The following is a 25,626-nucleotide window of genomic DNA, read 5'->3' as shown; positions in this document are numbered from 1 at the left end:
CAGCTTGGGCAGATCCTCTCCTCCCACCCCGGCTCAGCCTGCACCAAGGGAGGCACCACATTGACAAGAGCAATTCCTGGTCCCAGTGCCAGATGCAGGGTGTAGTGAGCCGGGGCTAGAGGCAGCTCAGCTGCTGCTGCACACACACATCATGTCCTGCTCTCCCCAGCATCATCTCTGTCCCCTTCCCACCCTGAGCCAGTGTGATTCAGGCAGCTGGCAGCACTGGGGTCACTCTGTCCCCCCTGGACTCTGGGAGCCACGTTGGGGACAGCCAGGCTGAGCCCAGCAGGCAGGGGACAGTCTGGGGACAGGCTGCTGCCCAGGGTAACAGAGGCCAGGAGCAGGGGAGGGTCTTTGCTACCACTTTATTATGACAAAGGCTACAAGCCATGTTATTTAAAGTGCATTATTATTATCATTATTCACCGTCAACAAACCACAGACACAAGCCTGGCATAGTGCAGATATGGCCAAAGTGGCAGAAGACGCTTAGGCAAGAGCAGGGCTGGCAGGACCTGGGTGGATGGAGGTGGCAGGGAGCAAGGCTCAGGCAGGTGCTGGGATAGAAGCACTGCTCCAGACAGACCTAAACACCTCCATGCTCCAGGGGGCCATCACGGACAACGGGAAGGACAGACAGAGAGCCTGGCCTGCCGTGGCAGGGGACTGGGAAAGTATGGTGAGGGCTGGGCCAGGGAGGGCTTGGCTCCCAGGCAAACCCAGCACCTCTGTGTGTTCCTGGATTAAACAGCTGGGAGTGGGCTGGGGCCCTGGAGCCAGGTCAGGGCTCAGTCAGGCTCCCCATGTCATCCTGGGAACCCAGCCCTGGACATTGGGAGCACAGCCCAGCACCCGGCACCAGGCCAGGCAGGAGGCTGGTGGCGTATATGGCTCTCAGGGGACAGCCCCAACCTTCAGGTCACCCCAGGCCCCATCCAGCCTGCCCTGTCCCAGGCCTGGAGCAACATCCCAGCAGAGGTGCTGACAGGAGACAGGACACCTGGGATGCCTGCAGTCCCTCCACCCCAAAATACAGGGCCCAGCCACCAGCTGAGGATTAGTTTAAAGTGCTTCTTTCTTTCTTTTTTGCATGGAGTGCAAGGCTAAACCTCACCTTGCCAGAGAATATTTCCCCTTTACTCCCAGGGCCAGGGGGTCACAAAGCCCAAGGAAGGTTTCTGAGAAGCCTCCCCTGGGTCACAACAGGCAGTGACTGTAACATCATCCTCTACCCAGCTCAGTGGCACCCCTACTCAAAGTATCGTGTTGCATAGTGCTGCTCTCCCATCCCCAGGCATCCCTTGGTGCCACTCCAGCCACAGCTGGGCAGTCCCCATTTCCCAGCCAGCTGGGGCAGAGGGGATATCACCCTGGGACAGCCATGGCCCAGGGGCTGCTTACACTCCTGCCCCAAGTCTCTCTGGTGTCTGGATGGAAAGTAGCACTTGTGACACACACAGCAGCAGGAACAGCAGCAGTCATGTCAGCGTGAAGCAAACATGGCATTGCTTACAAGGTGCAGCAGCAAGGTGTGCCAGAACCACCCCGGAGCTTAGATGATGTCCGTCTCCCTCTCTATGCCGACATACTTCAGGGCATCTGCCTGGCTGTACCTACAGGACAGGAAGTCATGGCTGCAGCAATGCTCCCCCCACAAACCTGCACAGAGGGTGGGTCAACCCTGCGGCCCAAAGTGCCCACTGGCCAAGGTACCTGTAGTCAAAGAAGAGCTCCTCTCCTGCCTGGATGGCTCTCTTGGCGAAGATGCCAATGCGGTGGTCTCCGTTCACCATCACAACTGCAACCAGAGATGCAACATCAGAGATGCAACATGAGAGATGTGCAGCCCCAGCTTGGGCTGGAGCTCTCAGAGCACCATGTCCTGCCTGGCCTGGCTGGGCAGGGGGACCTCACCTTTCGCATAGCAGTTGGGGTTCACCGAGTGGTTGGCAAAGCGGATTTTATTTCCTTTGCGAGTAGCGTCAACAACAAAATCTATTAAAAAAAAAAGATAAGGAAAACATGATGTAAGGCCAGGCCTGTCACCCAGGCAAGAGGTGGGCTGAGCATGCCCACCTGGTCTCTCCACCCCTGGAAACCTCAGGAAGTTACCATTGTTGAGGTTGAAGAGGAAGCTGGACATGTACTTGTCGTAGACCTTTCCTCGCCTGTCAGCCTCATCCTGTGAAATGAGCTGTAGAGGGAGATCACCTTGAGAGACTCAGCAGCTGAGGGCTGAGCCAGGTTCCCGGGCTGCCTCCTGGAAACACTCTCCTGCTCTCCCTCCCACCTCAGGAGCTTGCCAGGGCTCCCAGGGATGGGGCAGGGCCAGAGCAGAGCTCTCAGGCAGCAGCACACACACAACACTCTCCTCCACAGTGGAGGGCCAGAGGTACTGAGACAGCACAGTCTGGTGTCCCCAGACAGCACAGGGCTCCATCTCCAGACCTGGTCAGAGTGAGCCCATGGGCACAGCTGAGCCAAGGAAGGCAGCCACAGGAAGCTCTCCCATCACACACAGCCCCCGTGTGCCTGGCCAGCAGCACAGGCACAGCACTGACCTCCCCGCAGTACTCGGAGATGAACTCGTTCTTCTGCACAGCCTCCTTGATGAAAGTCCCCCAGCCAGCCACGTCTGATGGGGCCAGCAACAAATGCTGGAACCAAAATGAGAGGAAATGGGGAGAGTTGGCAGGTACAGCACCTCAAAGTACACAGGTCATGGGGGCAGCAGGGACCCAGTGTCCATCCAGCATCCCCTTGTTATGGCGACACACAGCTCCCTACACCATTACATGGAGCTGGACAGGACCTGACACACACAAATTTGCAACTTTCTCTGAATTTCCCTTTTTTTTTTTTAATGCTCATTTCCTTGCTCGGACCAGCAGAACTCAAGACTAAATCTTTCTCTGGAGCCACTTTATACACTCTCTTGCTTTCACCATTCCTCATGTAACTCCCATCTCCTGATTTTCCCATTCCACAATTCCCCTGATTTTCACATCTACAATCCCTACTCCAGATAAGTGCTGCAGAGGCCCAGAGCAGAGCAACTTCTTTTCCAGACCCTCACTCTGGCAGCTCCAGGGAAGCTGCTGCCCCTCCACACACAGCAGCAGCAGCGTGTCAGCTCTGCCCTGAGGCAGCCCCTGCCACACTGCTGCCAATACCTTTTTGAGGCCTCGCTGGATGCTGCAGTTCTTGCAGGACACCACCTTGCAGTCCCAGTGCTCTGAAGCACCACAGGTGAGGCAGAGGTCTGGGTCACACTCCCGCACAGCCAGGTAGCAGGGGCACTGCTTGGTGTTGCACTGGGTCTTGCAGCGGCAGCCTGGGAAGCGGTTCTGACCTGGAGCAACACACACCGTGGGTTTGCACTGTGAGGTTTGGCAGAGAACAGAGGGGCCATGCAGGGTCTCTGCCCCAACTGCTCCTCCCCAGCCAGATCTTGAGCAGGGACAGAATAAAGTCTGGCTGTTTTCTCCACTGCAGAGCTGGGAATGGAAGCTCAGATAGGATAAACAAACATAGCAGAGCAGTGACCCAATGCCCAGCCTAACTGCTGGAGGCACATCCTGCTCACAGGGGACCAGCAGCAGCACCCTCAGGGCACAGACACAGGGATGAGCACTAACAGGAATGTCTCTCAGCTGCCAACAGCTGCACGGCAGCACAGAACCATTTATCTTTGGACTTTAACAGGCTGCTAACAGAACTGCTGTGGATGGACAGAGCAGCAAGTGCAGGAATAAAGTAGGCACCTAGCAAGCCCCAGCTCTGCACCCTCCCTGTGCTCTGTGCTAGGAGAGCTGGCTGCTTTCCTGCCCAATAGTCCTTGACCTCTTCTTACAGTCAGGGTTGCACTGGCAGAACTTCTCACAGAAATTCTGAGTCATGATGCAAGGGCAGGAGCTGTCACAGGGATGCTCAGGGTGGTCACAGGGCTGGTAGTTGTACACCTGGGTTGGTGAATTATCTAGAACAAGAAGAGAAATGCCAAGATTGGAAGCTGAATGTTGCAGGAACCTTTTCAAAGCAGCAAGTACAGGGCACTGGAGCCAAGAAGGTGCAGGCTGCCCATCTGCCTGCACTGGGCAGGGAGCCTGGCAGCACCCAGCTCCCACAGACACACACATGGCTGTGCTCACTGACCACTGCCCAGTCCACAGCAGGGCTGCACACTGCCCTCAGCCTCCCCTGGCTGCAGCAAACCCTGCTGCACGTGCAGCCTCAGTGGGCACTGGGATGGCCGTGATGTCCCTGGCACCCCAAGGAGCCTGGCCAGGGGCAGTCACTCCACACTGCAGGACATGGCCATCCTGCTGGAGAACTCAACCCTTGCAAACCTCCCATGACACAGCCACAGTCAACTCTACCTTTCTTCAGCTGGATCTTCCTGCAGTGTGCAGCCCACAGCCTGCAAAAGGAGCAGAGAAGGTCGAGGGGATGTGTAAGCCATCAGGGAGAGCCGGCCAGCGCTGCTCAGCACCAGCAGCCAGCACAGCAGAGATGGGTCTGGCAGACTCATGCATTAATGATCAGCACCACCATAAAGTGGAGAGAGATGAGAGTGATGCAGCTGCAGCAGAAGCTCTTTAAGCCAAACAACAGAGCCAGAATAATACTGGACAAACTGAGATCAACACACAAAGTGGGTTACAAGTCAGGGAGCTGAGGCTGAGGCTGCTGTTAGGGAAGTGGCACCAGGACCAGCAGCCAGTGCTGCCCTCTCCTCGAGCTGAGCCTGGGGCTGCAGGGCCACTGAGCCCCCAGGCAGAACAGCAGCCCTGGAGCTGGGCCAGGGCCAGCACCCAGCAGCAGAACCAGCAGCCACATGTGACAGCAGGACATGCACACAGATGGGAGCCAGATGGGGATTACCAGGAATGCGTTGGCACAAAAAGCAGCGGATCTGGTTGCATTTTAAGAACAAAACAAGCTTGTCCAACACTTGCCTGTGCTTCCTTTTCTTCTTCTGGGATGGATTCATTAACTCATTTGTTGGCAGTTTTGTTATAAGCGATTCCTTCACTGCAAACTGAAAGACCTACCGAAGAACACAAGTAAAAAGAAGAAACAAGTTCAGTGCACTCAAGTTGTTTTAAAAAAAGCATAAGGAGAGTACAAGTAAGCATAACAAGGCTCTCAGGCCTGGGCCCAGAGACCAGCAGCTCTGCCCCATTTTCCTGCCTATGGCACACTGCCTCCTCCTGCCTGGAAAATGAGTGCCCACACACTCATTTGTGACACTGTGACATGGGAGGGAACCCACAATACCAGCACACAGGGTTCACTCTGCCAACAGCAGCACTGCTGCAGAGTAACACTCTGAGCTCCAAAAGCATTGATGTGGCACCTTCCTTGGGGAGGTTTGTGGCAGAGAAATAAAACCAACAGGCAGTGGCTCTGGCTCTGGACCCTCTCTTGTGGCTGCGTTGCGTGCTCTGGGCACCCACCTGTTTGCAGGTCTTTGTCCCCAGCAGCCTGGCAATTGAGCAGAAGTTGTTGAAGTAGGTCCCATGGAAGACACGGAAGAGTGATTCCTCGGCTCCTGTCCACTCCACGGGCTCCTGCGGCGTCTCCACCGCAAACAGCTGGGAGGAGGCCGGGCTCAGCTTCTGCTTAGTGGGGGTTTGGCAGCGGGAGTTGGCCTCTGGCAGGAAAGGCAGATGGTAAGCCAAACACACCCTGGCCATCATGGCTCTGGGGGGCAGTGGTCACCCTCTCATGCCCTGTAACCCTGCACTGCACTCCCAGCCATACACTCCTGCTTCTGGCCAGGCACAGTGCTCAGGAGCCAAGGGCTCGCTCTGGGCTTTGCAGGTCCCAGCAAAGCTCTTGCTTTGCCTGGCGACATTCCTCCTTCCAGGGAGAGGACAGTGAATCCTACAGCAGCAAGGGCAGGGCTGGTGTCCCTCAGGTTTGCTGGGAACACTGACTGCTAACTCCAAATTCTCCAGCTGTGCAGGAAGCAGAGGGGAGCCTGGGAGAACTCCAGCTGCGAGGAGCCGCCTGCCCTCACAGAGAGGAGTGGGGTGTCTCAGGACTGGCACCATACCCGAGGAGCTAGAGGCCCACTCGTTGCCCGTGTCCCGGTCGCTGTCGCCCTCCCTGGTCTCAGTGACAGCCGGGGTGCTGGAGCAGGACGCGCCCACCACGTGGTGCCGCCGGCGGCGACGGCCAGAGCACTTGGATCGGGGGTTGTGCAGTGCAGCAAACTCCTTGGCTCCTTCCTGCAAGCAGAGCAGAAGACAAGACAGGTGGCAGATGACCAGGGAATGCAGGAAGGCTTTTCCACAGGCCCTGGGACAAACCCTGTCCTGCGACCACCAAGAGCAGGTAGAAGAGGCTGGCCATGTGTGGTCCCTTCAGCAGGTGCCAAACCACCTGCTTGTGCTGCATGTTCCCACTTTGTTCCCTTTGGCATTGCTGCCCAGACAGCAGAGGCTCCCTGGCCTGAACCCCCAGCCCACTCCTCTGGATCCTCCTGACTTTGCGCTCTGCTCCTTTTTAGCACAGGCTTAATTTCTCTAACACTGCACTGAGTCCAGAGAAATCATCTGTCATACAATTTCCCATTTGCCAGCTCTGGAATTAGTCTTTATTGGAGAGCTGCTATAATATGCATCTGGTAAGATCTGCACTTGCATTCATGCTCCTCTGAATCCAACAAGGACCAGAACTAGTTCTGAAAAAATCATCCAAGTTGTGAAAAAGATCCACAGAGCTCTGTAGAGCAGAGCTGGCCAGGGCACTTCTCTCATGGTTTCTAAAGCAGTGACACAGAAACATACCAGCCAGAGGAAACAGTCTGCGCCGCAAGGATCTGGCTCAATCTTGGTCTCTCTATTCTTTCGTTTGTACACATTAGGAGTAGCATGAAAAGCTGAAAAAGTAACAGTTATCTTTACTATTAGCATTCTCCAAGAGTCTCCCCCCACTCTGCAAGGGACAGGAAGCAGGAGCCTGTGTGCCTGAGGGTTCCCCTGGCAGTGGAGCCTGAGGCGACCAGACCCACAGGGTAACCCTGCTCCAACCCACAACGGGGACAAGGCAGCTTGGGAAGGAGATGCCAAAGGAGAAGGATCAGCTTTCACACTGAAACAAAAAGACCACATCATATTAATATTATATACTTTAATAAATAATTCACTGGAAAAAGTCCTGTGACTTCCCAAAGAAGCCCTTAAGACCTGGAGAACAGCAGGTCCAGCAGCTAATCAGTATCCAAAAGGCTTTGGCAGGACCAACCGCAGGAACATGACTAAGACGAAGCTGTAAGTTCCAGGGAGGCAACAAAACACAGGGGCATGTCCAGACTTTGGCAGTGAAACATTCATGCCTTTCACTGACGAGCTTCTGCAAAGCAAGAGCAAAGTCTGGTGGTGGCAGGACTACTGCACAAACTGTCAGGAGCTCGGAGGCGGCGTGCTGAGCGCGGAGAGGGGACGGCCACGGCCACGCACGTCGGTCTGCCATCCGTGAGAGCAAAGAGCGGAGCCGTCTGTACAAAAGGCTTCTGGGCACCTGTCAGCTCCTAAGGCCCCACTGCAAACTCATGAGGCACCACCCTCCAGAGACTCCAGCACGGACTAAGCAAGGCGTGCAGAGGAAAACTGAGGAGAAAGGGCTCTAGGGAAGCGTCCGGCTGAGGTGGCACTTACGATGCAGAAAGCAGTCGTACTTGAAGCAGCGGCGGCAGAAGAGGGTGTGGAAGGAGTGCAGGGACTGCTCCCGCTGCACCGACTTGGCGCACGGCCCGTCGATGTTGGGAGTGCACTGCGGCGGCAGCACGTTGGGGTCTGACACCTCCGTCAGCTCCCGGTACCTGTTGACAAACACAAACACCCAGGGATGTGCTTTTCCCATTTGTGAAGCTTTACAGCACCATCTGGGCCCATTGGGCTCTGGCGCAGGTACCTCAAGGCCAAACTGCAGTTTGCAATGCTCAAAACACACTCTGCTCACAGCCTGCAGGCACTGAGCTTTGTGGCCCAGTCAGCCCGCAGTGCTGGTCTCTGAAATAAAGGTTTCAACTCTTGCTAAGAAAGGGAACAGACAACCAGTGCAGGGATTTTCTACCTTTCTTTCATATCCTCTGGGAAGCCATACTCAGGAAACATGGAAGAAATAGCAGTGAATATCATGTCATTGGGGAACCTCTTCTTTGAACACTTCTTGTTACCTACAAAAAAGAGGAGACATAATTCTTCAACCAAGCTGATGTGGATGGGTCTTCCCTTCTTGCACAGAGTAATTCCAGAGATGCTCAGGATTGTATTTTAAGACAGAAATGTAATCCCATGCACAACAGATAAACTCTGTGTCCTGCAACCAGGCTGAGGTATTCCCAGAAGCAGTGCTAGGCCACTTTCAGTGCAGCACAATGTACTGCTGGAAGTACCAACTTTTCTTAAGCCCTATTACTATTTATTTCTGCCAGGACAGAACTTGCAGACAATGCTTTTCTACATCCACAGAAGTGTTGGTGTTTGTGCTGCCCATATCACTACAGATTAAGGACAAAGATAAAATTACCCATCAGCATTCAGAAGGTCATCAAGGACACAAGAAAATCCCACAAACCAGAGCTTCCTCTAGGCAACAGGAGCTCCAGGTGGCACAGGAGAGGGAAGAGGAACACTAATACATGGAAAGCAGGTCTGGAAGGGATTTGAAAACATCCATCTCCCTGCCTCCCACAGAAACAGATTCACCCCAACCTCTCTGACAGGTGTTTGCCAGACTGGCACTTGAAAACATCCCATAGTCTCTCAGATAACAGCCAGCTCTGCTAATCTCACCAGGAAGTGGGTTTACAGATGACTCATCTAAATAACTTCTCACCACACTTCTGGATCGTGATTTCTTCCCCTGTGCACAGCGGACAGTGAAAACAAACCATTTCCCTTCTGCCACAGAACTTGTCAAGCTGGAACTACTCTTGGCACATTATAATACAGTGATGGCAGGAGAGGGGTGCCCAGTGCTCAGGTGGGGCAGGACAGAAATGTGACCAACATAATCTTCACTTCTCTGGGGACAAACCCACCTTCCACTGCAATTCGCTTTCTTTTCCTTGTCACTGGCAGCTCCTCTTTTCCATCCTCCTGTTTCACCTCAGAATCATTGTGTCCTTCCTCTTCCTCGTCCGAGTACTGATTCAGAGCATTCACTAGCTCCAGGAACACAGCATCACTGATGAGGACTGACCCTGAGATCATTTCTGAAACACACAGAAGTGGCAGTGCCACCATCTTTCTCATTTCTCGTCATAGCAAACCACAAGCCTATGTGCTCTGCTACCCACCAGAGCCCTCTCAGGTTTTTTTGGGGCAGGTGGGATTTAAGCACTAAAGTCAGTAGTAGTGTATCATTTTCAGCAATGTGGGGACAGGCCACACCAGTTTTCCCTGTCTTCCTCCCCGCTGGGCAATTTTATGATGGGGCAGGCAGCGCTTTTCATTGATTAAACTCGTGGCTGAGGCAACAAGCAGAACAGGGTTGCTGAGCTACTCCCCCTCTAGCACATTTTCAGCATCCCAGAGGATGCCTGTGAATCCCTGTACACAGGAGGACTGGCTCCAGAGCACTCCAGGCATTAAAATGGAGTGAGGTACCCAAAGGCAGGAATGTGCCCTTGCAGAGGAGAAGGCAGGCACCATCCTGTTTCCCTGCTCTGAGAGCTCCCACAGAAAAGCTGATTGCTGCTGCCACCTTTTGACTTCTGAACTACTTGGGTTTGTTGTTTGCAAGAGACTGAATCACAGAACCATAGGAAGGTTTGGGTTGGAAGGGATCTTAAAGCTCATCTTGTTCCACCCCTGCCATGGACAGGCCACTAGACCAGGTTGCTCCAAGCCCCATCCAAGCTGGTCTGGAGTGGACAGAGCTGGTTGCTCCCAGGTTACCTTCCTCTCCATGAACTTTGCCATCATAGTTATTAATAAGTTCTTCAATGAAAGTTTCATCTTCTTCCTTCACCTCGTCGCCCATGTAAGGGATATTGCACAGAACTGTTTCATCCTCCACCTGAAGAGAGATCAGACACAACTCAGAAAAGCAGTGTTTGCTGCCCCAACGGGGCTGTGCCCAAGGCTGCTCTGGTCCCTCAGGCCTGCCAACACCACGGTGCACAGCAAAGGTTCACATGTCTCACCACTGACACATCAGTGCTATCCCACTGTAACCCAGTCACAAACAAAAGGACCTGCCTAAAAAATAAAACTCTTCATATAAAGGGAAATAAACAAACAAAACCCCCCCAAAAAATCTGTATTTACTCCTTGAATTCTGTGAAACAATGGTGACTCTGTCAAGAAGCCACATGTAAAGGAGACTACCTGGTGAGGTAGTGTGGACACAAGGCTGGCTGGGATCCTACAAAACAAGCAACTAAAGCAACACCTCACCTGTCGAGCAGATGTTGCCTGAAACAAGTGGGATGAAGAACCACTTCCCAACTGTGTAACAATCAGATGCTGACCTCACTGAGACCCCCGTGCTTCCCACGTACCATGAAATTCTGCTGAAGAGGGGACCAGGAGTACATAATGGGCACCAGTGCCACTGTGTTCAGGGTCCTCATGTACAGTGTCTGGCTTGAAAATCCTGGGAAAATGCTCTCAACAGTGCACTGGAATACAAGGTTCATCACCTGTCGAGCAGATGTTGCCTGAAACAAGTGGGATGAAGAACCACTTCCCAACTGTGTAACAATCAGATGCTGACCTCACTGAGACCCCCGTGCTTCCCACGTACCATGAAATTCTGCTGAAGAGGGGACCAGGAGTACATAATGGGCACCAGTGCCACTGTGTTCAGGGTCCTCATGTACAGTGTCTGGCTTGAAAATCCTGGGAAAATGCTCTCAACAGTGCACTGGAATACAAGCACAGAGAAGGTCAGTGAGGAACCACTCTGGGAGGCTGCCACAGCCTGAGGAAAACTGAATTCAGGACAAACACAGAAGCCCCACATCCACTCAGTGGACTCCATCACAGGAAAAAGCCTTGGGGGTACTTTTTGTCCATTTCTGCATTCCAGAAGTGTGAGGCATGGACAACACAGACAAAACCTCATCCATATCCCCACAGCCCCCTGCAGAGTCCTGGCTCCAGGCCCCACTTGCTGATGCTGCCCCTTTTCCTCTGCACACCTGTTTCAGGAACGGGTGCCCACTGACTGGCTTCATCAGCTGCACTGGCTGCACTCGAAGCTTCTTCCAGTCTTCATTAAGGATTTGAGTCTTTTCATGAACCTTTGCAAAGTTGGCCACAAAGAGAGCCTGAAAGGAGAGAGAGGAGCTCTCAAAATTTAAGAAAACCCATTGAGAACTCCCACAGCACTGAAAGGGTTCAGCAAGGAGATGCTGTAAAAACCAAGTGGAAATAACTGCTGCAGTTACACCAGTACTTGTTGAATGGCCTCGTGTGTGTGACAGCTGCTGCCCACACAGCTCAAGACAGAGCAGAGAAGTGGCATCTCTTCCCATTGATCCAGCTTGCAAGTCAAGCACAGCTTATCAATTCACCTTGCTGACACCCTCTGGCACCACTCAGACACTCTGAGCTGAAATGAAGCCTTTTTGGGGCATCTCAGCCCAGTCCTTGCTGTGGCTGTACCTTTGCTCCCATGTTTGCCTGGAACCTCTTGAGCTGCCGCAGACGCATGTACTCGGACTTGACTTTCCTTTTCCAGTACATGATACACTTGGATGTCGGAGGAGTGGTAATTTCCATTTTTCTGTAACAGTACAGAAAGAATAAACATTAAATAATGGCGAGCTCAACCCCGAAACAAGTGATATTAGAAAAACGTCCCTGTGGATGGGAAAAACACTCTATGCATCACAGACTTAAACCAAGCAAAATACCGCCGTCGCTCTGCAGTGCTCCTGCCTGCGGAACACCCCCCGCCGAAGCGCACGGACAGGCCCGGGACAGCAGCGAGGGGCGGCGCTGACCAGAACCGCCCGTGCAGTCCCCCGAGCCCCCGGGGCAGCACATGAGCCCGGGAATTGCTGGGGTCCCCGCCCTCCCCCGGGACACGCCGCCGGAGAGCCGCGGCTCCACTCCAGCCGCCCTCCCTGGCGCTCCGGCCGGGCCCGAGCGCGTCCCAGCTCCGCCAACAAGAACCGGAGCGAGCCGAGGCCGGCGGCGCCGCCGGGCCGGGGGAGCGGGCCCGAGCCCCGCAACTGCCTGTCCCCAGGGCCCGGCTGGTACCACGGGAACCCGCAACCCCCCGGGAAGCCCCGGGACCCCCCGGCCCCGCCCGCACTCACTGCTCGGCCATGGCGACAGGGGGAGGCCGCGCGCGGCCCCGCCCCGCACATCCCCAGGCCCCGCCGCGCCCCTCACACGCCAGGCCCGCCCCGCGTCGCCGCCGCCGGTGCCGGTGCGGCCGGGGCTCATGGGCTGCTCCGGCAGAGCGGACCCGTTCCAGCCTGGAGGACACCCCTGTCGGCTGCGGGGAGCGGGTTAAATTCGGCGGCTCGGTGCCGTGCCCGCCCATTCCCGGTGTGCCTGGGCTCTCCCGGCCCCGGCCCCTATTGGGGGTCCTGCGGGAAGCGCTTGGTGGGACAGCGCCGTTCCCGCCCGGTTCCACCGCCCTCCGGGCCCTGGGCCAGCCCTGCCCGGCATGGCCACGCTCCCCGACGAGCCGTTCCGGTGGTCCCGGGTCCCTCTGGCCCCACCGCCGGGCCTCCCAGTGGCGGCGCCGGGCAGGAAGCGGCTGCTGGCGGCTGCTTTCCTGCCCCGGGGGCCCGGCGCTGGGAGCGGACGGAGCTGGCTCTGCCCCGGCGGGGGCCCCGTCCGCGGCGCGGAGTGCCGGCTGCCCCGGGGCGCCCTATCTCCGCGGCTCCGGCAGGGTGACTGCGGGGCTCGAGCAGGGCCGGCCCGCAGCCCCGAGTCCGGTGGGGCGGGCCCTGGCGTCCCCCGACCCTGCCGGGCATTGGCTCGGGAGCGGCGGACAGCGCTGGGACAGGCCGGGGTCCGGGATGGGTGCCCGGGGGAGCCCCAGCCCGGCTGCTGGGATCCCGCTGTCGGGAGGATGAGGATGCTCCCCGGGCTAGGGCTGCTCTGCTGCCCGCTCCTGTCTCTGCTCCCGCGGGTGCTGCACGGAGACAGCCCCAGGCTGGGCACGGGGTCTGGCACACAGCGAGTCCCCACAGAGCCCTGGCCTATTTCTCTCCTCTGTCCCAGTGCAGCTGTACAGCTCGCCTGGCCCCTCCTGGCCTTCTTTTGGAGGATCTCTGAGTAGGGTTTGCCACACACTTGTCTGCCTCCAGGGCTGGTGTTGGCTCAGAAATTTCTCTTCCAGGCTGCAAGGGCCAAGGCAGAGCCAGGAGCCCTCTGCTCCCTTAGCCCCTTCACCTCTGCTGTGCTCAGCTCAGCCTGGGAGGAGGAGGAGGGGTCTCTGATGTACTGAGACCAGCAGCTGGGCGCTGGGGCTGTTCCTGGCTGTGCAGCCCTGGCATCCTCTGTCTCCTTGCTGCAGGCCATGGGAACACTGAGCATGGGGACCTCAAGGATGAAGGTGCCAAATCCCATGTGGCTCCAGCTTCTGCAGCAGTCCTATGGCAGGGGACTCTACTACTGGCAGGGCAATGTCCAGGGCCCCTTGGACCTCACATGGTCACACGGGTCCCACCACCACCATGACACAGTCTGTCCTTCTGGGTGACTACTGAATGAGGATGGTGAGTAGAGCTGCCCTCTTGCCATCCTGGCTGTCCTCCCCATTCACCTGGGTGAGACCTGTGCAATCTGCTGTGCTTGCAGGAGCCTCACAGGCTCACTCCTGGCTTGGCTGATCCCATGGGGCCCCCACAGTCACAGGCAGCCCTGGCAGCCCTAATGTGAGACTCCTAGGGCTGGGTGTTGAACTGCACAACAGAGTGCCTGCCTCATCCTGGGCAGAGTCCAGGGGTGACCCCAAACAGCCCTCCTGAAACCACAGGGTGGAACTTCTTGGGGGGAAGTGCTGGGAGTGGGGTGACACCCCAGGGTCTGTCTGGTGCACTGCTGGACCTCTGGAGGTGCTGGTGGTGCCAGCCCACTGCCAGGACACCTACCAGGGCTGGATCTCCCTCTACTACCGGGCCCCCTTCCATGCCACCCTCATGGCCATTCCTGAGGGAAGTTGCTGCCTCTGGGACGAGATCAGCAGATGGGTCAGCATCACCCCAGCAGTGCCACACACACACTCGGAGCAGGGCATCACCGGGGTGTGTCCCCAGCCCTGCAGGCTGGCCTCATGCTGTCCCCTCTGCAGCACCTACAGCGAGCTCTCCAGTGGCACCCAGCTGCTGGTCAGCTGCTCTCCTGCCCTGGCCTGGGGCATCAACACCTTCTTTCTGCAGGTCCACTCTGAATACTTCACCAGCTGCACAGAGGCCAGGCTCCCCAAGCTGGGCAGTTGGCCCCCAGTGTGGCTGTGGCCAAGGGGCTTGGCTGCCTCGTGCCCCTTGCAGCTGCCCTAACACTCAGCAGAGCCCAGAAAGGGGTTCAAACCCCAGGGAGGAGCTGCCCATCTCCTGCATGCCCCCAGGTCTTTGAGGGGCCAGCGACAGCCTCCTTCCCTCCCAGTCCTGGCAGCTCATGAATGGGAGGAGAGGACTGAGGGTGAGGGTGACAGGTCAGAGCAGGGATAGGGAGCTTGGGATTCCCTGGGCATGGAGTGGGTCCCATGTCACGACGGGAGGCTGGGCACCGGGCTGCAGATGCTACATCTGCCTGGGGGATCTCTGGGAGAAGAGTCACAGGCAACCGAGCCTGCACGGGTCGATCTCCTTCCTCAGCACCCCAGGTTGGGGCTGGCAGGGAACGCCGGGGATGCCAGGCTGGGTGGGGAGCCCAAGCCCTTGGCAGGCAGCCACCGTCCTGTCCCTGCCCATCCCCTCCGGACGCCCCAGGAGGGGGGCGGCAGTCCCAGCCCTGGGGCCGCGCTGAGATCATTGGGTGTCTCCCTGGCAGAGGCTCCTGCCACCCGGCTGGAGGCTCCGCCGGCTCCACCACAAACAGGGACCAGTGGCTCCAGCCCTGCCGCCACTGGAGTGCTGGGGATGACTTCCAGATGTGGCCACTCGCCTGCAGAAGGTGGCTGCTGCAGCCTGGGAAGCATCAGACAGCTCTGCCAGGACCTTTGCTGGGGAGCTGAAGCCCAGTGCGATCCGCAGCAGGGAGGGTCCCTCCGAGCTGCCCTGCGCTGCACTCCGGTCCCTGCTCTGCGTGCCTGCAGGCGGCTAAAGGGGAGGCTTTGGGCTGCGCTCTGCCCCGGCCAGGCGTGAAAGGTCCTGTGCAGGAATGCCACCCCCAGTGGGGGGGACATGGGCCCCTGGGCGGGAACTGCTCCAGGAAGGGGGGCTCCGGCAGAGTCAAGCAGGCGCCAGGCTGGGCAGCGCAGGAGGAAGGCACTGGGGCCAAGGACTGGCAGGGTCGGCCAAGTGTCTGCCCTCTCCCCACCTCCTCGGCCTCGTGCCTGGGGGTAGATTGTGTCACCACCCTTCCCTCCTTGGCCACGGGCAGGAGCTGGGGCTGCCCCGGCAGTGCCGCATATGGGGCAGGTGCCCGGGTGAACCAAAGACTGCGGTTTTGGGGCCGTGGGTCCCCCTGCCGCCCCCATTCCCGGGCGGCAGCACCCGTCCGGGGACATTGTGCTTTCCCGTCCACTCCCCCCGCTGCTGGGCTGCCTGCCCTCCACGCAGGAGACGAGGGATTTCACAACCCAGCCCAGACAGGATTAAAGAGAAATACACAAGTAAACAAATCGCGGCCTCGTAACGCTGGACGTGCTGTTCAGGGAGTGGATCCTCCAGGCCGGTGGGTGAGGCGCGGGCGTCGTGGGTGCGGGAGCGATGCCCGCGGGGGCCGGCACCGCACGGGACAGCGCAGGGTCCCGCCGGGAGAGCCGCTTCAGAGCAGCACTGAGCAATCTCATTTTTCACACGTCTCCTGTAGTCAAACTGCCCCTGTCAGAGGAAAGGAGTTGCTTCCTGTTATTTCCATTGAAATCCTTGTCCCGGTCGTTAGCCGGCAGGCTTTGGCAGGATGGCACCGTGCGCGCACATGAGCTCCGGCCGTCTCTCCCGAGGGCTCCTGCTGCTCTGCGGTAAGTGCGCGGGGCGCGGCCCCGGGGGCTCCGCACCCCGAACCACCCCGCACGTGGCCGCCCTCCCACTCGTGGGGCCTGGGGCCACGGTCTTGGCTCAGCCCGCCCCCATCGCCCCACCCCAAAATGGGACCGGCCTGTCAACGCTGAGGTTAGCTGGGGCAGACATGGCCGGGGGGCATGGCAGGTGAGCACCAGGTGCTGTGGGGAGCTCCCACCACGCTCAGCCACCATCTGGCAGGGAGCCCTGCAAAGACCCGGGCTGGAAGAGGAGCTGTAGCACCACACATGCCCAGGCAGGGGGGCTGCATGGGGCCATCAGGGACAGAGATCGGGACAGGGTGGGCTGCCCTTAGCACAGCCAGTGTGCCTACCCAGGCCCACACAGCCCCGTGTGCCCAGCTGTGCCAGAGCTCCCCACAAGCAGCCCAAGGAGAGCCCAGTCCGGCAGTTCAGTGTGGAGCCAGCATCAGTGCCCCACAGCCGAGGGTGGAAGATGGATCGGGCAGTCTCCTGGAGCCATGGGGCTCCCGTGGGCCAGGCGAGACGTGCCCCACGCCCTTGGCAGGCTGTGCTGGGTGTGGAACTGATGGCAGGCGGAGGGGCTCTCCAGCAGCTCTGTGCTGTGGCCAGTGCTTCCTCTTCCTGCCCCAGCCCTGTCCGGCTGACACGCAGCACCACGCTGGCTCCCCATGGGTGGGGGTTCCATTTGCCCCCATGCTGTGATAATTCCCCAGGGTTCGTAGCCCCTAAACAGCCCCTCCAAACCTTTGGATAGCTGCCTGCAGCCTGGCTAGCCCCTCCCCACAGCCCCTGCCCATGCCAGGGCTGGATGCCCTAGCCCCAGCATGTGCCAGGCTCTGGCTCCCTGTGCCCCACCTGCCGGCTCCAGTGTCCCTGAGAGACACCCAAAATCAATTATTTCCTGTAAACCCAGCCTCTGCCAGGGCAGCCCCTGTGCATGGAGCCCTGTCAGCACCCTTACCCTCCCCCCAGACCCTGTGTCCCCTCTCACCCTGTGTCCCTCCCTCTGCAGTGCTCCTGGGGACTGGTCTTTGTCACACAGACGCCGTGACAACAAGCTTCAGCCAGGACACTGGGACAAGCCCACCCACGGCCACATCCAACTGGACAACCCAGTCCATGGGTGAGTGTTGGGGCTCAGTGAGGGCCAGGCAGCACTGCAGGACAAATGGTGCCCTGGCCAGGGCTGGCCCTGTGCCACAGAATGACCCCTTCTTTCCCCAGGCCATCCCAAAACCAGCTGGCCTGTGCCATGAAGCTGTTGCTGCCACTGCCCACAGTGGGGGCAGTCAGCAGCAGCCTGCCCTCCCTCTGTGCCCCTGGCATTGCCCTGGACTGCTGCAGGCTCCAGGCAGCATCCCAGGGCTGCTGTAGGGTCCATCCCTCACTGTGCTGGTGTCTCTGCCACCAGCCTGGGCAGGGCTCCAGATGCCAGGTGTCACCTGGCAGCAGGGGCAGGCAGGGATGATGCACTGTGGGCAGAGGCATGCTGCCCGAGCTCAGCACCTTTCCTCACAGAGGGGAATTACACCGCCATCACACAGCACTGCTGGGATTACTTCGTCTACCTGATGAGGAATGTGATGACATCGGAGCTGTGCGAGTGGAAAGTCATCAGCAGGTACGGGCCAGCAGGACCTTCCCCTCCAGCAGCAGGGGCAGGGGCTGGGCACTCACCAGGGTCCTGCTGGTGCGGGGTGCGTGCCCCCGGTGTCCCAACCCCTGCCGGTGTCCCGGCTCTCCTCCAGGCCCTACAGCGAGCTGCAGCGCTGCCTGGAGGAGTGGGCAGAGCGCCTCAACCACAGCTACCCCAACGCCCTGGCGGAGCAGTACATCTTCCAGAGCCACCACCGCTACTTCCACAACTGCACCCTGGAGCACCCGGTGTACTTCGACCCGCCCGAAGATGTGCTCCTGGCCATGATCATCGCACCCATCTGCCTCATCCCCTTCCTCGTCACCCTGGTCATCTGGCGCAGCAAGGACGGCAAGGCGCAGGCTTAGAGCCGCCCTCCCTGCCCGCGTCGGGGCACCGAGCCCCGGCTGCGGGGCCGCCCGACCGCCCGGTGGGCTCTCGGGGCCCCCACCCCGCGCAGCGGAGGCGGCCGGTTCCTCCCGCGCCTTCCCCACCCCGCGGCCCGGGATTAAACGCTTCTCCCCCCACGCCTGGCGCTGGTTCTTCGGCCGCTCGATCCCTCCACGGCCCGGGCCGGGCCAGCTCCCACCGCCAGCGCCCTCCTGGCGCGGGTCTGCCGGCAGCTTCTTGCGGTGGGGAACGCTCCGGCACCAGAACCGGCACCAGAACCGGGGCCGCCGTCCGGGAGGGGCGGGGCTACAAGGGGGGGCGTGGTCCCACAAAGAAAGGGCGGGTCATAATGGGGGCGTGGCCCAGCGGGGTGGGCGTGGCCCGCTGTCGGGCCGGAAGTGGGGCGGGGCGGGGCGGAAAGCGGCGGCGGCGGCGGTTCCGGTAACGGCGGCGGCGATGAGCTTCGTGTGGCCCTGGCAGTACAGCTTCCCTCCCTTCTTCACGTGAGCACGGCCGGGGCTGGGCTGGGACTGGGGGAACGGGGAGAGGAGGGGAGCGCGGGAACCGGGGGTGCCGGTGCCCGTCCGCCCCCGTGCTGACCGGGCCCCGCAGGCTGCAGCCCAACGGCGAGACGCGGCAGAAGCAGCTGTCGGCCTGGTGCGCGCTGGCGCTGGCCTACAGCCAGGAGCACCGGCTGCCCGCCATGACGGTGCGGGAGGCTCAGGACATCCCGCTCTTCGCCAACCACCGCCTCCAGCGTATCCTTTGTGCCGGTGCCCGTGCCCGGTGCCCGGTGCCCGTGCCCCCCTCGCCCCTAACCCCGCCTCCGCCGACGCCTCCTTAACCCGCGCCCAGGGAAGCTGCCGCTGGAATCCATCCAGGTGGTGCTGGAGGAGCTCCGCAAGAACGGTGCGTGCCTCGTCCGTCCGTCTGTCCGTCCGTCCGTCCGTGCTCCGGCCGCCGCCGGTGCCCGACCCGCAGGGAGCACCGGCTCAGGCACCGGGCAGCTCCGTCCCGCGGGTCTGGGCCGGACTCCGAGCCGGGCCTGCCTTGGCAGGCGGGTTTAGCTGTGCGGGGAAGGGAGGGCTCGGCAGAGAAATCGCTTCCTGCAGACACGGCAACATTCAGTGTGCAGGGCTGGGCTGGGCTGGGGGCTGCTCGGGCACACGTGCACTGTGCACTGTCTGGCACACGTCCTGAAACCTGCGTGTGTGATCCTTATTTCTGACTGCCCTGCTTCAATCCCTGTTCCTTACTGCTTCTAGGGAACCTGGAATGGTTAGATAAGAACAAAACCAGCTTTCTGATCATGTGGAAGAGACCGGAAGAATGGGGAAAGCTCATCTATCAATGGGTGAGAGCACGGGGGCTGCACACCCAGACCAGGCTGGGTCCATGAGGATGGGGCTGCTATTTAGGAAAGACCACTACTTGCTTCCTCACTGCCTTTACCTTTCTCCTTGCACTTCTCTCTGTTGCAGAGAGGTGAGCAGTTATTAGCAGCCTGTCAGCTGTGAGGGTGGTGTTGTCCCCCCGAGTGAGGGCAGGGCAGCACCACTGCCTGGCCCAGCTCCTCACTGTGAAACACACAGGCAGGAGGAGCAGCCCTGTCCTCCTTCCCCCAGGCTGCACCTCCTGACCCCTCTGCCCCAGGGTTCACATCAAGTGCTGTGCACACTCAGTTTTACACTCTCCAGGACGTGTGAGAGAGATTTGGATAACGATGTGCAGCCACATGGATGAAATTTGCTGTATTGCCTTTGTGTTTCCAGGTGTCCAAGAATGGCCTGACCAACTCTGTGTTCACGCTGTATGAACTGGTCAGTGGAGATGACACAGAGAATGAAGGTAAAGTTGGGGCTCGTGTTCTGGAGCAGGTTTTCAGAGCACGCTGAATTGGAGCATGTCAATAGCTGATTGTCAGATTGCAGTCTTGTAGATTAAATATTTTTAAATGTCAGGTGTGAACTCACCCTTTCCCACCATTGGCACAGGCTGCTGCAAAGGCTTTTATCACTTTGCAGGAGCATCCCCCTCTGTAATTGCATTTTCCCTTCCCAGTGCCTAACATTTTATCTGGTGCAGTGGGGAATGTTTTATTTTCAAGCCAAGCCCCAGCTCTGCCTTGCAGGCTGCTGTGACTCATCCCTGCTGTCTGCTGACCTCGAGGCCCTGTTCCCCAAGCAGAGATGAGATCCTCTCAGTGTTTCCATCACTCTGGATTTGCTGTAGTGCTGTGGTGCTCTGAGAGCCCTCAGCATCGCTGCCCCCAGCCCCTGCACCTCACAAACCTCTTTGTTTCCTGATGTTATTTTTTTCTTCCTGTTGATCTTTGTCCCTCCCTAGAGTTTCATGGCTTGGACGAGGCCACGCTGCTCCGTGCCCTGCAGGCCTTGCAGCAGGAGCACAAGGCTGAGATTATCACGCTGGATGACGGCCGAGGCGTCAAGTTCTTCTGACTGGAGCCTCCTCCCCTTCCCTGCTGCAGGCTGGGCTCTCCCTGCCAAGCGTTCCTCTCTGGGCCTGGCCTCAGACTGTGACTGCAAGTAGCTGCATCTTGGGATTTCTTGGGGCAAGATGAGTCTGAGAACCCTTCCAAAGACTTAGGAATATCCTGAGCTCCTCTGTCTGTCTGTTCTCCCTGTTGATGTGTTCAGGAGGCTGAAGCTGCTCTAGGCAGTTCTGAGAGGGACCATCCAGAAGTGAAACTGGACTGCTGCTGGTCCCTGTGCCTGTGATGGCCTCGAAGCAGCCCCAGCTGGCTGGTCAAGCTTGGCTCAGAGGGTCCCCCTGTGTCCCTGCCAGGCACGTGCCTGGGTCCTGCAGTCCTGCTGCAGTGCCAGGGGCTGAGGCAGGAGCAGGGGCTGGCTGTGGAGCCCTCAGTGGCAGAAGGAAATGCACTTGCTGCCAGGCAGGCTGGGGGAAGCCAGGCAACTAATTTCAGGTGATTAAAATGAGATGTATTTATAGAGCAGCCTGGCTGTTTTCATCTATCTTTATTTTTCCATCAGAGACAAAACAGAGCAGTGTACCAGATTTTTGCCCTTCAGTCTTATTTCCTGTCTGCCCCAGGGAAATGCAGTGGTTCCAGGGTGGGAAACAGCACAAGAAGAAAGGTGAAGGGGATCCTTGCTGCCCTTCTCAGGACAGCATTTACTTTAAATTTGCATGTGCAGCCTGCTGGAAGCCCCTGGGTTTGTGCAGAGGTGATGGGGTAAGCTCTGTGGCTGGGAGAGGGATGACTCAGCTTTAGGTGATAACAAAGTCCCCGACTTGTCAGAAATTGTGGCCCAGGTGCAGTTGCTGACCCTGTGAGCCCTGGGGAAGCAGATGGCTGTGCTGGGGCAGGGCCACCTTTCCCTGGTGGGTGTGTGCATGTCACTGGCAGAGGTTGGGGACAGTGCAGGTGTGACCTCAGGTCAGTCTGGGGCCCAGCAGAGCAGATGGCACTTGCACCTCACAGGCTGCCCCTGTCTGGCCTTCCCTGCCCTTGGGGACAACCTGGCACTGGCTCACCTGCTCCTGACAGCTGATGTCAGCATTGAGGAGTTCTCAGTGTAGGTGAGATGCTGGAGTCTGGGGGCTGTGAAATGTGAAAATTTGTCCTGTACAGGAGCCCACTGACCTGGACTTGCTGGGGTGTGCTGCCCTGGTGTGGGCACACTGCTCTGGAACTGTGGCTGGAGCCCAGGCTTCCTCTCTGTGCCAGGCTCAGCAGTGCTGTGGAGGAATTCCTGAGTGCCAGCACTTCTGTGCTGAACAAAGGCACCAGCAATGCTCCAGAGTCACTGACACTGGGCTGGGGTGGGTCCTTTCTGAGGACCATCACCCCTAGGAGCTCTGTCATGGTCCTGCACTGATGGTGCTGAGCAAACCCAGCAGCACAGGCTGTGCCATGGCATGTGCCATGAGCCCTGCAGTGCAGCTGTCCCCACAGCTGGACAGCCTCTGCTTGCTCAGGGATCATCCCTCTATGTCTGCAGCCACCAAAGTCTCTGTGCAGGATTCTTGTGCTCCCAGTCTGCCCTGGGTTTGTTTCCATGTCCAAGATCTGCCTCCCCTTTCCTTCTCATGCCACCTGCATTGCCCTTCCCTCTGTGGTTGCTCTGTCTGCCCTGCTGCTCTTGTAGCCCTGCAGAGAGCAGGGTGCTGTGCCTGAAGGTGTCTGCATTTGACCCCAAACAATTTGATCCCTTCAGCAGCCAGGCTGGAGTGTCTGTTCTCTGCCTGTGTGCACAATCCCGACCTCCCAGCACTGTGTTCCAGGCTGGGAGTGCTGTGTGTAACCTGGCTGTCCTTGAGGGAGTCTGTGTTCTTAATTAAATTTGCTCCCTTCTTAGGAAATGGCTGATGTGACATTAGATAAGCCTAAAACCAGCTTTTCATTCCAAGCCACTCCTGGCAGCAATTCCCATCTCTTTTTCAGCTTCCTATTTAGTTGCTTACTCAGTGACGGGGGGGAAGAGGAGGAGGAAGAGTATGTCCCCTCTGCAGAGTGGACATTGTGTAAAATTCCTTTTCCACACCCTCTGGGCTGGTTACCAGAGGCCACATCCAGCAGTGCCTGTGAGGAGCCTGTGGGACCTGCTTCCCTGGGCTGGGCAGTGCTGCTGGGCTGAGGTGCCACTGCTGGGGCTGAGGTGCCACTGCTGAGGCCGTGGGATGTGTCCTGGGAGTGGCAGAGCTGGTGCAGCCACCCTGGAGGGAGCAGATGTCCCTCTGTGGAGGTGCTGTCCGGCCCAGCCACACAGCCCTGGGGAGGGGCTCGCTGCAGGAGGTGGCTCAGGGTGGTTTTGGGGGGGTGGGGGTGGCTGGTACAACCCCCTCCTCCAGCCTGTGGCCCCTCAGAGGCCCTGGCCACATCTGGCCGTGGTGATTAGGGCTCGCTGGCCAGGGTGAGGCAGAGCTCAGAGGGGCTGGTGCCAAGATAAGGCACTATCAGGCTGGGCACACTCGGATCCCACTGGTGAGGGAGGAAAGATTCCGAGAAAGATTTTCTTTAATGCAGCTTCTTAGGAGCAAGAACTGTTTCAGTTTGATAACTTTTTATGTTGGGATAAACGTGCAGGCGGGTCCCATCTGTGCCTCTGGGCTGAGCAAATCCTGTGCAGTGATCTGCCCAGGGCTACAGCCACAGCTGAGGTTGGGGAGCCATCTCCTCCTCCCTGCACTCACGGGAGTTAGGGTGAGAGACACAGAAGGTCCCATGGGAATGGGATGGTGAAGCCAGCAGTGAAACAGCCCTGGGTGTCCCTGGGGCCCTCCTGGGACAGCACCCTGTGCTCTGCAGCCCCAGCTGTGCATCCCCCTCATCCACACCCATCCTGGCCCCTCTGTGGTCCTGTCCCAAGCTCTGGAATCAGAGCAGACAGTTCCTGGCAGGGCTTGGTGGAGCCTGGAGCTGAGCAGGGCTTTGATTCACGATCTAATTTTGAGGAGAGCGATTACACAGTTCCTTGTACTCTTTCTGGCAGCCAAATGTAGGCGAGAAATGGGTTATGTTCCCTGATTGTGGCGGTTCCTCAAAGTGAAGCCTGGCACTGGCACCTGCAGCCCAGAAATGTCACCCTGATAACGCTGGGGAGCTGCAGTGGGCGCCTGATTGTGGAACACGAGCCTCCTGGTTTCAGGCCAAGCTGGCTGCAGATTGGTGTTCCTGGCCAGCTCAGGAGAGGACCTGTTCCTGAGCTGCCACCTCCCTACCAAGTTCTGGTGTGGAGTGGCGTTTGGAAGGATCATTTAGGGAATTTCTCAGGCCACTCACAAGGGAGGTGTGGGAGGGCAGCCGCTGGAGCAAACTTCACCCCTAATTTCCTCTCCTGTCTGCAGGGGCCTCATTGGACTGGAATACTCCCCTGCTCCTCTGGGATCTTCCAAGGCATCTTGTTTCATGATGGAAACCCTTGATAAGGAGACATGAGCCTGCCAGGGACCAAGCTGAGATCCCTACGTGGCTCTGTGTCTCTGGTTGGAGAGCTGGGGCTCCCTGCCAGCCTGGGCTGTGTTCCTGAGCCTGGGCAGTGCGTGGGCCCTGGCAGGGACCCCCGTGTGGGGGCAGCCACAGAGTCAACCTAGAGGGCCTCAGGCAGCATGCCCCCCTTTCTGGCCATGCTGAGACGGTTCTGATAAGGCTCACCTGAACAAAGAGCATTGTTTAACAGAGCTGAGTCAAACCACGTTGCATCCTACAACCCAAGAGTGACCCATGGCAGGGCCAGTGCAAGCACTGCACCTGTGGCCTGTCAGTCCTGGCCTTTTGGCTCAGTGGCCATGGGCACCCCAGCAGCAGGCAGAGCCCTGCAGGGGCTGGTGCTGGACGTGGTGTTCTGCCAGTGCTGCTTGTTCACCTGGGACCAAGCCCCTCACGTGCTCCGAGGGGTGCAGGGCTGAGTGGGGATGTGGTTGCTGCTCACCAGCCAGTTCTGCTCGAGCAGCTCTTGGCAGGGAGGCATCGGTCAAACCCCTGGGTGGGAAGGAGGTACCCGGCTCCTCGGGCAGGAAGAGGTGCGTCGGCTGGGGGTAGCAGAGCAGAGATCAGCAGAGAGACACAGGTTGGCCAGGAACATTTCATTAAACACTTGTCCCTCCCTCTTGCCAGCGGGGATTTGTGGGGAGCAGCCGTGCGGGACGTGGCCGCAGCCGAGCTGCGGGTCAGCAGCTCCAGTCACCCGGCATCACCCCGCGGGTGCCAGGCTGGCGTTTGGGAGACCATGACTGCCTTCCCTTGTCGATCCACCCCTTAATGTTTCCGGTATCGTTGAGTAGAAACAATCTGACCTCAGGGAAAAGAAATCAGCGGTGGCCTCAATTGCTTTGTGTTTTGTGTAAACAGCCTCACCGGCAGAACAACCTTCTCCTTCAGCCTGGAGAGACAACACGCTCTTGTCCGGCTGTTGGCTCCCGCGGGGCTGACACACACCTTCGACTCTTCCTATTTGCGTGACCCTAATTTCAGGATTTCGGACCGTAGTGACCCCGAGCGGGGTTCTCTGGGGCAGCGTGAGGGGGAACTCGCGTCCCGGCAGCGAGACCCGGCTGCTCCAGGACACGCTGCTCCGGGACCAGAGGCAGAAACTGCGAGGAAATGTTTAAACCAGGGACGTTCCTGCGTCGCTCTCCGGCTGCGTTACTCACAGCAGCCCCGGAGCCCCACGGGGCGGCGGCAGGGAAGGGGCTGTCCTGCGGGGAGGGGACAGCAGGAGCTCCTGGGTCCGGGTGGGCGCCGGGCGGTGTCCCCCGGCTGGGAGGGGACATCCCGGCACCCCGGGCTGGTCGGGAGCGGTGCCGGGGCGCTCGCCCACTGCTCGCAGCCCGTGCCTAGAGCTGCAGCGCTGGGCGCCGTCCCGGGGCCGCTGCCCGGTGCGGTGTCGGTGCGGTGCCCCTGCCCGGTGTGCTGCCCCTGCCCGGTGCTGTGCCCTGCCCGGTGCGGTGTCGGTGCGGTGCCCCTGCCCGGTGTGCTG

General features: G+C 58.8%; 3 protein-coding genes across 7 annotated transcripts; 2 read left to right on the top strand and 1 right to left on the bottom strand.

Annotated features, from left to right (window-relative positions):
* Nucleotides 1–96: 96 nt before the first annotated feature.
* Nucleotides 97–12,326, bottom strand: EZH1 (enhancer of zeste 1 polycomb repressive complex 2 subunit). Of its 4 annotated transcripts, none has more exons than XM_041463054.1 (20): nucleotides 12,290–12,326; nucleotides 11,631–11,751; nucleotides 11,165–11,293; nucleotides 10,768–10,887; nucleotides 9,918–10,038; nucleotides 9,059–9,232; nucleotides 8,089–8,191; nucleotides 7,671–7,834; nucleotides 6,801–6,892; nucleotides 6,065–6,239; nucleotides 5,463–5,659; nucleotides 4,962–5,053; nucleotides 4,383–4,423; nucleotides 3,887–3,982; nucleotides 3,177–3,355; nucleotides 2,565–2,660; nucleotides 2,116–2,197; nucleotides 1,918–1,998; nucleotides 1,717–1,801; nucleotides 97–1,616 (listed from the first exon to the last, which is right to left on the bottom strand). In XM_041463054.1, exons 1-20 carry the CDS (start codon nucleotides 12,298–12,300, stop codon nucleotides 1,556–1,558), a joined length of 2,220 nt encoding a protein of 739 aa, XP_041318988.1. In that variant the 5' UTR covers nucleotides 12,301–12,326; the 3' UTR covers nucleotides 97–1,555. The 4 variants fall into 4 exon arrangements, with proteins under 4 accessions (XP_041318988.1, XP_041318987.1, XP_041318986.1 ...); XM_041463053.1 differs by lacking the exon at nucleotides 12,290–12,326 and adding an exon at nucleotides 11,882–11,903 and having other exon boundaries at nucleotides 199–1,616; nucleotides 3,857–3,982; XM_041463052.1 differs by having other exon boundaries at nucleotides 203–1,616; nucleotides 3,857–3,982.
* A 2,942-nt stretch (nucleotides 12,327–15,268) lies between these two features.
* RAMP2 (receptor activity modifying protein 2) lies at nucleotides 15,269–18,303 on the top strand. 2 transcript variants are annotated; one of them, XM_041463084.1, is made up of 5 exons: nucleotides 15,269–15,827; nucleotides 15,966–16,116; nucleotides 17,153–17,263; nucleotides 17,659–17,761; nucleotides 17,889–18,303. In XM_041463084.1, exons 2-5 carry the CDS (start codon nucleotides 16,056–16,058, stop codon nucleotides 18,142–18,144), a joined length of 531 nt encoding a protein of 176 aa, XP_041319018.1. In that variant the 5' UTR covers nucleotides 15,269–15,827; nucleotides 15,966–16,055; the 3' UTR covers nucleotides 18,145–18,303. The 2 variants fall into 2 exon arrangements, with proteins under 2 accessions (XP_041319018.1, XP_041319017.1); XM_041463083.1 differs by lacking the exon at nucleotides 15,269–15,827 and having other exon boundaries at nucleotides 15,843–16,116.
* Nucleotides 18,304–18,482: 179 nt separating this feature from the next.
* On the top strand, nucleotides 18,483–21,140 carry VPS25 (vacuolar protein sorting 25 homolog). Its single transcript, XM_041463085.1, has 6 exons — nucleotides 18,483–18,669; nucleotides 18,779–18,924; nucleotides 19,022–19,075; nucleotides 19,432–19,520; nucleotides 19,939–20,014; nucleotides 20,513–21,140. The coding sequence occupies exons 1-6, from the start codon at nucleotides 18,623–18,625 to the stop codon at nucleotides 20,623–20,625; spliced, it is 525 nt and encodes a 174-aa protein (XP_041319019.1). The 5' UTR covers nucleotides 18,483–18,622; the 3' UTR covers nucleotides 20,626–21,140.
* The last annotated feature ends 4,486 nt before the right edge of the window (nucleotides 21,141–25,626 follow it).

The sequence above is a fragment of the Pyrgilauda ruficollis genome, unplaced genomic scaffold, assembly GCF_017590135.1.
Source record: "Pyrgilauda ruficollis isolate IOZ18807 unplaced genomic scaffold, ASM1759013v1 scaffold161, whole genome shotgun sequence".
Lineage (NCBI taxonomy): Eukaryota > Metazoa > Chordata > Aves > Passeriformes > Passeridae > Pyrgilauda > Pyrgilauda ruficollis.
The sequence above is the reverse complement of the archived record's forward strand: the minus strand, read 5'-3'. Positions and strand labels throughout refer to the sequence as shown.

Bases quoted from the DNA above. Each gene is read 5' to 3' on its own strand.
- EZH1 (XM_041463052.1), bottom strand. The intron at 5,660-6,064 runs GTATGGTGCCAG...CTTTCCTGCCAG, and splicing joins GTGGGCCTCTAGCTCCTCGG to AGGCCAACTCCCGCTGCCAA. The intron at 5,054-5,462 runs GTGGGTGCCCAG...GTTCTTCGGTAG, and splicing joins GGACAAAGACCTGCAAACAG to GTCTTTCAGTTTGCAGTGAA.
- VPS25 (XM_041463085.1), top strand. From the start codon at position 18,623: ATGAGCTTCGTGTGGCCCTGGCAGTACAGCTTCCCTCCCTTCTTCAC. The intron at 18,925-19,021 runs GTATCCTTTGTG...ACCCGCGCCCAG, and splicing joins CGCCAACCACCGCCTCCAGC to GGAAGCTGCCGCTGGAATCC. The intron at 20,015-20,512 runs GTAAAGTTGGGG...GTCCCTCCCTAG, and splicing joins AGATGACACAGAGAATGAAG to AGTTTCATGGCTTGGACGAG.
- RAMP2 (XM_041463084.1), top strand. From the start codon at position 16,056: ATGGCACCGTGCGCGCACATGAGCTCCGGCCGTCTCTCCCGAGGGCTC. The intron at 17,264-17,658 runs GTGAGTGTTGGG...CTTTCCTCACAG, and splicing joins CTGGACAACCCAGTCCATGG to AGGGGAATTACACCGCCATC. The intron at 17,762-17,888 runs GTACGGGCCAGC...GCTCTCCTCCAG, and splicing joins GAGTGGAAAGTCATCAGCAG to GCCCTACAGCGAGCTGCAGC.